The sequence below is a fragment of the Chenopodium album genome, chromosome 18 (assembly GCF_948465745.1).
Source record: "Chenopodium album chromosome 18, dcCheAlbu1.1, whole genome shotgun sequence".
Taxonomy (NCBI): Eukaryota; Viridiplantae; Streptophyta; class Magnoliopsida; order Caryophyllales; family Amaranthaceae; genus Chenopodium; species Chenopodium album.
Window position 1 is genome coordinate 45143734 of NC_137851.1, and position 11065 is coordinate 45154798.

Consider the following 11065-nt stretch of genomic DNA (forward strand, 5'->3'; position numbering starts at 1 on the left):
ACAACATGAACATCAACAACTATAGAAGACAAATTTCATAATAACACAACATGAACATCATCAGCACAATTTACACAACATGCATTTAATTATATGGCACAAATTCAAATTCAATTGTCCAAAAATCAAACCAATTAAGCACAAATAAATCCACAAGTTATAAACAGATCGACAAATCCAAAACAATTGCATGTTTGCTGTTCTTGCCTTTTCCAATTTCAAGTGCCCTTTTATAGCTTAATTAAATAATTCATCTAAAATTAACAATTTTAACAATGACCAAGTTCTGAACAAATAATAACTAACCTCAATCATTTCACTTTCTTTGTTCACATAAGCACCATAATCCATTTTCGCAAACTACTCAGCTCTCAGCCAAAATTGTCTTTTTCAGCTGCAAATCAATTCCTGGGTCTTCTTCAATAATTCAGCTCCTCAGCTCCACTCACCTCGACCAAACTCGTCTCTAATTTTTGGGATTACTTCATTTTGCTTTGTCCAACTTCGATAATGAATAATTGGATCCTCTTCGATTATTTTTTTGGAAAAACTTTGGGGAATAACTTACTAATTCCACTATTTTTTGGTGCAAAATTGGGAGGGAAAAAATTGGAAATTTTCCCCGCCATGAATTGAGAATTGGCTCTTCCTCCAGTAAATAATTTGAGTTGAAAGGAGAGGTTTGTTACTGACAATGAGATCCTCTCGCTCCATATTATTTTTCGATTTTTTGGAGGATTTTATTTTGGTCCCCACCACTCCACTTTTTGGAGGATTTTATTTTTCTGTTTTTTTTTTTTTTTTTTTTGGCCTTAAGTTGAATCCAATTGACCTCAAGTTAGTTGAAAATGAGAAATTATCAAACTATAAAAATTAACCCATTCCACGTAACAAGGTTAAAATCTACTCTAACTCTAATAATTCCTTATACCACATTTTCCTCAATCCTGACGTGCCCTAAAGTGAAGAGAACACTTTCTAGTCCAACATGCTCACAAGAGTCACTACCATAATACTACTCCGTATATCATTGTGATATTGTTTTCCGGCTTGTAACAATTGATTTAACTTATGCCAAACATAACAGAAATTACAGCAAACTCATAACATTAGATCTTGCTCTCCCATAAACTTGTAGCATTACGTTTCCACTTATGCTTTCCAAACACTGATCAACCAGATATGGAGTATTACAAAAACGATATTATGTATTTCGTATATTGGCTTTACAACTGATAATTTGAACATTTCTGCCAAAAGAAATTGACAACATAATTTCTCTACTAGTCCTCTGTTACAAGTTAAAAATTAGTATAAATCATGCCAACAGTTCTTGCATTAGACAAGTACACAATGATATATGTATATACAAGTCATTTGCAGGGTTACATATGATGTGGACTATCTTTAATAAACACTTGCATATCCACTATGGAGCACAATAAAAAAAAAATGACAGCTCAATCTTTACAAGCTTACCCAACATCCCTAAAAGATTGAGCAATGGCTATCGAGGTAGATGATTCTTCAGCAATCGCATAAGAGAGGCACTACCCGTGGTTCTTTTACGGTCATCTTCAACCAGCTTTCGTCCACCTCTACCTCCCTGCAAAGGCAGCCATACTTATTAGTTATTACATAGGACCGACAAGTTGTTCATAATTCAGTAAAGATAAGGGAACACGTAGATTTACAACAATAACAATAATAACGTATGCAACAGCATTTTGGAAATTTTCAAGGCATGGCATGCACCTCTGATACTGCTGGTGCTAGATGCTAGTCTAAATGTCTAATGTAATTATTTATGATTTCATCTCACCCACCTTACAACTCTACTTTTAAAAAATTTCAAGAAGACCGGGAAAATGGTAGCATTATGGTAACTCAACTGTTCACGGACTCAAGGAGCATGGGAGCACAAGCACAAAGAACTTATTTGAAGTCAAAACCTTGACTAACAATGCAATATGGCACATTAAATAGAGACTAATACAGTGTTTAGATGAGTAATTTGAAAATGGAATGGAGAAAGAGAAGGGAAGGGAGATGGAGGGATGCATCATCCTTCTTCTGTGGACAATCCAAAACCCCAATTCTAAATGTTGAAAAGATTCAGAAAGATTCCTTCCCTTCTACTTCCCTCCCCTCTCCCCTCCCCTCTCCCCTCCCCTCCCCTTCCATCTACTACTGACATCCAAAAACAATGTAAACGGAGCACAGCTCACAAGAATATCAGAACAGAATTATCTGAGACTACCATACAAAAGCTTTCATAAACAACAACCTAGCATATATTCTCCAAATAAATCATCATATATGGTTTAAGGCAACCGGACAAGCTTTCTGACAGAGAGGACATGGCTTCTTGAAATCTCAGGCATTGACAAATTGACATAAATTTATGTTGACTCACAGGGCATCTATTATGTTTGAAATTGCAAACATCGTTGGCCTTTTGGTATTTTCTGTTGATTATGATGAATATTTAACTCGTCGAACATCTCTGAGCACTAAGGTAAGGAGCTGAGGCCACAAGCCACATAAATTTGCAACAAGTATCTCATGGAATTTGGAATGAAAATAATTACAAGATACAAGACAGCATCACAAGCCACAATGAGACATCCTATTCCTACTCTAAGCATTTCAGTGTGCGATTCAGAAAATTATTTAACGGGAAAAAAATATTACCTTGAGCTTTACAATCTCATCTGTAACATCTACGCTGCCAGCATCCCTCAACAATAACGATGAAGCTGGCATAAGACGCCTAATGATCACAAATCATCACCAAGAAGGTAAAAAATAAGAAAGAGCGATATTGGCAAACAAGATAGGAAGGGAACAAATGAAATATCAAACAATGTTTACATGAAGGCGAAATAATGATAAAATATCTCAAGTTGTTTACCTTTTAGGCCTTACTGCTTTTGAAGATTTTGAATGAGAAGTTTCCTTCGTTTCCAGCTCAGAGTTAAAATTGCTGCCCGGAACACTTGCCACATTTTCCTACAAAAGAAGAGGAACAATGACTGAATGACATATGATATCTTTTACAGAATGCACAAGTATTATTCCAGATCTACCCCACTTATGGGATTAAGGCTTTGATTGATTGGCAAGTATTATTCCAGGTTTTTACAAAAACAAGCATTGTTTACCTTATCCTTCTCAATTTTTGTGTCACAGCCACAACTTTCACCTTGATCTATCAGATCCAAGACATGTGACCTTGACAGACAAGCAGCAGCATCTGAAGAAATTAAACAGATATTTCCAATTATTTATTTGAACGAGGGTTGCAGCTCATTCTACAATTATTACAAAAGCAGTAATATATTGATACATTAGACAAGTAACCACACCTGTTGATTTTTTATCACATTCCTTCCTTTGATCCTTCTCGTGATGATCACTTATGCTCGTGTCATGGGATATTTCACATTCCATCAGTGAATTCTGTACCTTAAGCAAAACAGGAAAACACCAAACAGCTAATTGAGATCATTGAAGTAATACAAATTGGAGCGTCATATATTGACCATCAGATACAATGATACATACCTGACAACTTTGTGGCAAAGACATTTTTAGATCAGGAGAAGACAAGTTAGGTTTGTGAGAGGGCCTTGTCAAGATGACATCAGGATCAATACTCGCATCAACTGAAAGATAACCTTTTGGCCCTGAAGGCAAATCTCCCATGTAAATCTAGAAAAGACAAAATCATAGCTAATTACCAACTAATGTGGATAAACTCACCTATTGCTATATTATTTTCTAAATTCAAAGAATGATTAGTACTGTATCCTGAAATCTGTAAAACAAAGAGAGGAATCAATTATAAAACAAGTCCAAACCTTTGAAACATTAACGGATCCAGACCCTTGGCTTTCTTTTATTGATCCAGATCGAATTTCCTTATCCTGATTAGAATTTCCAGGTGGTCTTCCCTCAAAATCAGTACAGTGACACCCTGCTTCTGGTGATAAAGGGTCACCAACTTCACCTTCAAAATGTACATCTTTCTCCCAGAATAAATTCTTAGATTTGCATTCAGAATTAGAGTGCTCATGTTTTTCTTCTGGCATTGTCACCCCCTCTAGTTCATGGACAGAAGTACATTTTTCCCCTGACGTATGCAAGATTGTAATTTCCTTGCATTCAAGATCTGCAAGCCCTGCAGAAACTACTTTTACAGGATCTGACAATTCTTCCTTACTGAATCTGGATTCCAAATTAGGGCCTCCAATAGAATAACTAGCCACACCAGGGCCTTGAATTTGATATGAACGTTGAGACTTTAGATCGAGCAGTTCTTTTTCAATCGCGAGATATTTAGCATCTCCAATTCTGAGATTCTCTTTCAGAATATCAATATCTTTTTCCATGGTCTGTTTACAATAAATACGAATGCATGAGGGGTTAAGGCCACATGAAAGCATTACAAGCAAACTACTAATGAAAAGTGTTAAAGAAAGCATCTTAACCTTGACTCTCTCCTTATACTGCTTCAACACAGACCACAGAGCCTTGGCAAATCCTTGCATGACATAGTACTGCCTATATATGTTTGAATTAGCAGAGTCAACTTTGGGAAGTAAATTCTCATCCACTCTTTGTACAGGACTTCTTTTGTTTCCATAAGAGTTGTCTAAGGTTTTAACTTCTGAAATTGGTAGAGTGGCTTCAGTGCAGAACAATGCACAGACAGAGAGAGAGAGAGAGAGAGAGAGAGAGAGCTCAATAAAATATCAAATATGGGACAATGGGAGCATGCATTCTCACTGACCTTTTTTGGGGGAGTCCTCTGAATCTCTATTAGTTACCCCGGCATCATTCTACAAAAGGGTTAAAAAGACATTAAAAAGTAAGGCAAGATTATGTTCAATCAAGATAAACCTATGGGGCTATAGACCAAGACATCAAGCATCAAGAGTACATATTGAGCAATGCAATCAGAAAGTTGAGTTAATGCACGTCTTCATCTGTCAAATAATTTCGTGCTACAGGATTTTGAATCAAGAAAATCTGGAGTCAAGATTTGAAGCTGGACAACCAAGATAAATGAGTAAAGAATAATGATGATGGCGATGGATGACGATGATTTTACACATATTTAAAGTCTTAAAGCTGCTTAAATTGAACAAAAGACTTATATGACTCAAATGAGAAACATAAAGACTTCAATCATTGTTCTGTATGATCAAAGAAGTAGTGACAATAATAAACAGCAATAATAGCAGTATCAAACGTAAATAAGGACATCTATAGGTTCAAAGAAAACTTTCAGGCAGAATACCTCCTTATTACTGGCGTGAATTTTGATTTACCAGAACTAGTTTAGTAGTCCATCCACTTTTAGACTAAACAATATTTATTTTGACTAACTTGTGAATACTGTATTTTCACTTACTAATTTAAACAAGGCAGAAGTCAATTTAAAGATGCACCCATAAATCAGCAGTTCTTTTGCCTTGTGACTAAGTTCATGAGCACACATTCATTCTTTGTTTTGGAGAATATAATGAATTGATAAATAGAAACAATTCACAAAAGGCTCTCCACATTTTGCAATAAGTAAAGCATACAGATATAAGCACAACCAACATTCAGAACAAATTTCCATACCCTGCAATCTGCAGATTCAACCCTAGTCAACTTTGCTCTTTTCTTCTGCTCATTGCCAATAGTCTGATGGCGCTTCTTATTGCGGGGTAAATATGAAGTTTCTTCCACGTCACAGAACCTTAAGGAAATAATAGGGAGAGAGAGATTTAGACCACAAATTAAAAATACCATGTAATTATGCATTAAGAGAAAATAAAATCATTAATGCTTACTTAATTTGCATATATGGTGAAGCCTGTCTAAGGAGAAAGGATGTATCAAAGTAATCTTCTTCCCCGGGTCGTACTGTCAAAATCTGGAAATAATCAAGATCAGCCAAATGTTACTTGAATCAAGTAGTATAGCTGTTGATCTGGTATTAGACTGTAACAATATCAATTTTACGTATTTGATTCGCAATCAGCCTTTTTTTTTAACAAACTTCTCAAGGGATAAAGGAGAACATGAATATAGACATTGGACACTGAGATGACATACCAAAGCCATACGCTTCCGGCCTTCCATATAATCTCGTAAATACCTAGTCAGCTTTTAAAAAACAAAGAAAAGTTAGTTTTCTATCACATAGTCACATAGAACACAGAGAGTCTAGAACAAAAATATACAGAGTACAAACAATTTGAATAGTGTCCTTTCCTGGAGATAATTCTCATTTATCATTCACAAACTGATGATTTGTGAATATCTAGATACTGACCTTATAAAAGCAAAAATATACTGTTGAAGCTGATTTAAAGTTGTGTAGCTATAATAAAGCAAAAGGTTGTAAAAATAAGAGTTACCAATGAGCTCTGGAAGTGTTTCTGCATAGGTTTCTTGGGATTCTTCTGATGCTCCAATAATGACTAGCAAATATGATAGAAGTGCAAAATCACCAAGCATAAGAATGACAATACCCACAGAGTAAATGCAATACTTCAATAGAATCTTCTTGCAGATATACAGATAAAAATAACAAAGGCTACTAGTATCTTAAGTGTTAATTTGTTAATAATTGGTCAATGTGCAGAGGAAGATATGTGGAATATTAAAGAAAGTAAGAAACCACAAAGAATGCAAGCAAAAAGTTCAGGCAACATACTCGAAGGCACAACCCAAATACCATTGATGTGTTGTTGATAAAATTACTTTCAAGGAGCCTTCCACCCTGCAAAAGGATAGATAGAGTACACCATCAACACAAAATTAACCACATTAATGAGCACTATTGCATAAAGCACCTTTACAGTTTTGTTACAACAGTTTTTTTTTTTTATCATAAATAAAGACTTTTGCAACTTACATTGATATAGTATGTATGCACTGCTGTTCTTAGTCTCTACTAGAGAATCCAAGCCCCACTTCAACATAAACTATAAAAATTTGGTAGGCATTTCTATGCCAAAGGCCAAAATACACTTTGACACATATGCCGAAGTATAAAATAAAATTATTCTAGACTTGTCATGACTTTTGCTTGGCTTATATCTTAGGTCGATATATATTTATTATGATTTGTTGTTGTCAACTCAACAATAGTAGTCAAGAAACAAGGATCTTGCATACAAAGAAACATCAGCGCAGTACTCTAACTTCAGGCATACACAACAAAATAAGGAATCACTATTACAACCAAGATACAAGTCACGTTGAATAATATTCAGTGTGAAGTAATTCATCAAGGCACACACAAAAATTTACGGCTTTGGCAATAATGTTTTGAGCAAATAAACCAAGACAATATTCTCTTGTCATTTATAGTTTTTATAATGTGCTCCAAAATACAGTAGCTCACCTTATTTCCAGTTTTCTTTTCTCTTTCAGCACCAGCAAGATCAACAAAAGTCAATACAGCTTCATTAGGCCAAGATTCACTCCCCCCCACAGTCTCATCAACAGCACAGCGAATGTTAATTATGCATTGTGAGCGGCTACAATATAGTGAACATACATATGAGTAACAGAGATGGGTACAAGAACTCCAAAGCCAAGGCTAGCCAAACAATTCACAAAACTAGTGACGTAACTTTCACCAACCTGGATTGACTGTTAGAGTTTGTCATTGCACTGACACGTTTTGATTTTGCATGGTTTAATAGATATTCTGCTTGTGCAACATCTTTGATTAAAACCTGTTTAAGTACATAAACCATTTAAATGCATCAAAGAAGACAAGACAGTCATATAATTCAGCACCGCGTGAATGGATTACTAAAACAGACAACTTACCTCTTTAAGGCCTTTAACAGCAGATTGTTGCAAGTAGATATCAGATCCATCTGGAGACAAATCTGACAACTTTTCTCCCTTTCCTTTCTCAGAATAAATTTCAAATATGGATATATAAAATGACCTGTATAGAACAACAGGAAAAAAACCAATAAGCCCTCCTCTATCTATTCATAATGACACAAGATAACTGAAAAGATCCTGATAACTTTATCCTCCAGATTGCTTCCATGATAAGTGACAGAAACATCTACAAATGATGCAAATATTAAACAAAATCAACAAATGAGATTTCCAGCTGTCACCATATAGCTAAGGTTCTACATCATCATAATATAACTGAAATATTAGCCTAACCAATAGAAAATGTACATAGTAGCAAGAGCAAAGCTAGGATTTTGTGACTGGACCAAGAAACTTACATATTGCAACCAAAAAAAAAAAAGTTCCAAGAATATCAGTCAATCCCCTTATCCTATAGCTTATGATATTCATATCTAAAAACTTAATTGAGTAATCACATCAATAATGGAATAAAAGTCTAGAAAAAAAGTTTCGCTACTTTATTACTCCGTAATAGAAGAAAACAGTTAAAATCATTATTTCCAATTTCTTCCTGTAAGTAAGGTGGAATTCTGGTTATAAATAAACTGGACAAAACACAGTATGAAAGCATCAATTAGCCTACCCAAGCGACTTAACTGAAGGAGGGTCAAGCCACATACAAATTTCATTTGATATCTGATTAATAGTAGAGAAAGTAAACTACCTTTAATAACATCACACAACAAAGACTTTTAAAGAGCAACATAGAGAAAAAACGAATTACCATCTCACACAAATACTATACTATTAATTGAACCTCAAAAAGCAAAATGTGAACATAATCACCTCGACATCATGGACGATTTACTGGCTTCAGCATCGAAAATGTGGCGAAGAGCACGAGGAACCAAACCGGGTTCGTTGACAGACCCGAAAACGGTGTGAGTTTTCCCAGAACCACTAGGCCCTAAAGCAGCCAAAAGCCCGCTTTTTCCATTTAGAAACCCCTCAACCATAGGTCTCATGAGCTTATCATACACTTCATCCTGCACATATATAACCACAATTCACTTAAAAAATTATGCGATCAATCGATCAATCACATAAGAAAATCCCAAAAACCTAAATCGAGGGGAAATTCAAACAACAAACCTGAGAAGAATCTGAAGAAAAAACATGAGAAAATCCGTTGTAAACTTCAGACTTCAACCTATTAGAATCGCAAATTGGGGGTATAATCGTAATAGAGTGAGAATCATCATTGATCGTAAGGCAACTCTTACTGGGTTTTTTCGAAATGGATTGCTTCGATTTAGAGGGTTTGGAAGGAGCAATTGGAAGGGGGCGAACTCTGAGGAAGACATTGAGAGAATTTGAGGAATCTGGTTGATTTGGGGATGGAATTTTAGGGTTTTGTAAGAGTTGAACATCTATTGTTAAGATGTCATCGAGTAGAAAATTGGGGATGTTGAGATTTTTGGAGGAGAGAGAATGAGAGGAAGGTGATTTTGCGGCGGTCTTTGAGGAGGAGGGTCTTGCTCGCTGGGGAGGATTCCGGCGGATTGTGACGGTGGTCGGACATTGTTGTGGACTGCTTTCCTCCATTTTTCTCTGCATCTCGCTTTTTTTGAGTTGGTGTATCGTTGAGAAATGAGAAAGGGGGGAAGAAACGAAAATTTGAATTCAGAAATCTTTAACGTCACTCAACTGAACTTGGTTTTCACCTATTTGGGAGTGAAATCTTTCCTCCATTTTTTTTTTTTTCTACTTTGATCCCGAGCCGTGATGCCCCGTACCCGGGAAGGACCATAATTAGGGTCTGTTCTTTTCATATTATTTTCATTTCACTTCAACTCCAATAAGTCCAGTTCACTTCTTAATATCCTTTTCTCATGAAATATTCAATTCAGTTCACTTCAGCTCCAATCAATTTAGTCAATCAAAACAGGCCCTTAGGGCAAAAATGTACTTTCAAGCAAAAAGTTATACACAATATTTTATTTTATTTTTAAGGGAAACCGAGCTAATGCATTAATTTAAGGACAAATAGTCCGAAAGTACATAGGGAGAGAACTCTGAAGGGCAGTGATTCACCCACACTTGTTCAATCCCAAACGGCACTAGCTTAGCAAGGTGATGTGCAATAGAATTGTCATCCCTTTTTAAATGAGACCAACTAAAGGACTTAAAATTACAACTCAAAGACATAATATCCTCAAGAATATTATCGAAATTAGTAAAATAAATGGTAGCTTTCGAGGGATGATGCACAAGAACCTGGCAGTCCGACTCCAATACTACTTCCTCCAACCCATGCTGTTTGGCAAGTTTCACAGCAAGCAAGAGTGCCTTTGCTTCAGCTACTTCCAGAGGCCACCAAGCTTGTGTTCTCCTTGTTGCATCAAACACAACGAACTTCCCCCTCATGATCTTTGGCCACCACTCCCAACCCCACCCATCCTTCCTCCCTCAAAGCTGCATCAGCATTTATTTTTACCCTTCCAACTGGTGGCGCTGCCATCTCTTGCTTGACTTAGATCTCTTTTGGGTTGTGGCATAAATCTTCTTGTTATACTCACCGTTTTCCTTCACAAGTCTCTAGTGTCTAGCCAACAAGACATCATTTGGAGTGTATTTGCCTTGAAATATTTTCAAATTCCTTTCGCCACAAATCATCCATGCCAAGCGGTTTGTTGCTTTAAGCTTATCACCATCCACCGAGCCAACAATTCAGCCATATCTTTTCCATCATGTTGCAATAGTGATGCACAACCACTTTCCTCCCACAAATCTTGCACTCGACCACACTTAAAAGAGCATGGTTTGTTGATTCACTCGCCAGACCGCACCAGGGGCAGGCAACCTGGTCAAGCAACTGACGAGTCTCTATCAGCTCTCTAGTAGGGAGCGTCTTTATGCACACTCGCAAAAGGAAATGTTTGACCTTTAGAGAAACATCAAGGCCCCAAATTCCAACCCTAACTTGGTGAAGCACATCAAAATTGCAGCCCGTAACTAGCATATAAGAAGTCTTCGTGGAGTGTACAAGCCATCATTTGAGAATGCCCAAGGCAGGGCATCCCTCGGAGCTCTTACACTTAGAGGTATAGAGAGTATGCAATTTTTGTTATATAGTAATTCATTTAGCTACAACGCTATAAAAATACTCTTTTTCTCG

At 36.4% G+C, this 11065-nt stretch overlaps 1 protein-coding gene across 2 annotated transcripts; it reads right to left on the bottom strand.

The window, feature by feature from the left end:
- Positions 1 to 1197: 1197 nt before the first annotated feature.
- Positions 1198 to 9565, bottom strand: LOC145590922 (kinesin-like protein KIN-6). 2 transcript variants are annotated; one of them, XM_081647312.1, is made up of 19 exons: positions 9040 to 9565; positions 8734 to 8933; positions 7843 to 7966; positions 7651 to 7745; positions 7409 to 7544; positions 6716 to 6781; positions 6417 to 6479; positions 6112 to 6162; positions 5847 to 5929; positions 5635 to 5752; positions 4796 to 4844; positions 4494 to 4672; positions 3864 to 4397; positions 3568 to 3714; positions 3369 to 3462; positions 3165 to 3256; positions 2915 to 3012; positions 2695 to 2773; positions 1198 to 1606 (listed from the first exon to the last, which is right to left on the bottom strand). In XM_081647312.1, the coding sequence occupies exons 1-19, from the start codon at positions 9502 to 9504 to the stop codon at positions 1508 to 1510; spliced, it is 2772 nt and encodes a 923-aa protein (XP_081503438.1). In that variant the 5' UTR covers positions 9505 to 9565; the 3' UTR covers positions 1198 to 1507. The 2 variants fall into 2 exon arrangements, with proteins under 2 accessions (XP_081503438.1, XP_081503437.1); XM_081647311.1 differs by having other exon boundaries at positions 3369 to 3468.
- Positions 9566 to 11065: the final 1500 nt, after the last annotated feature.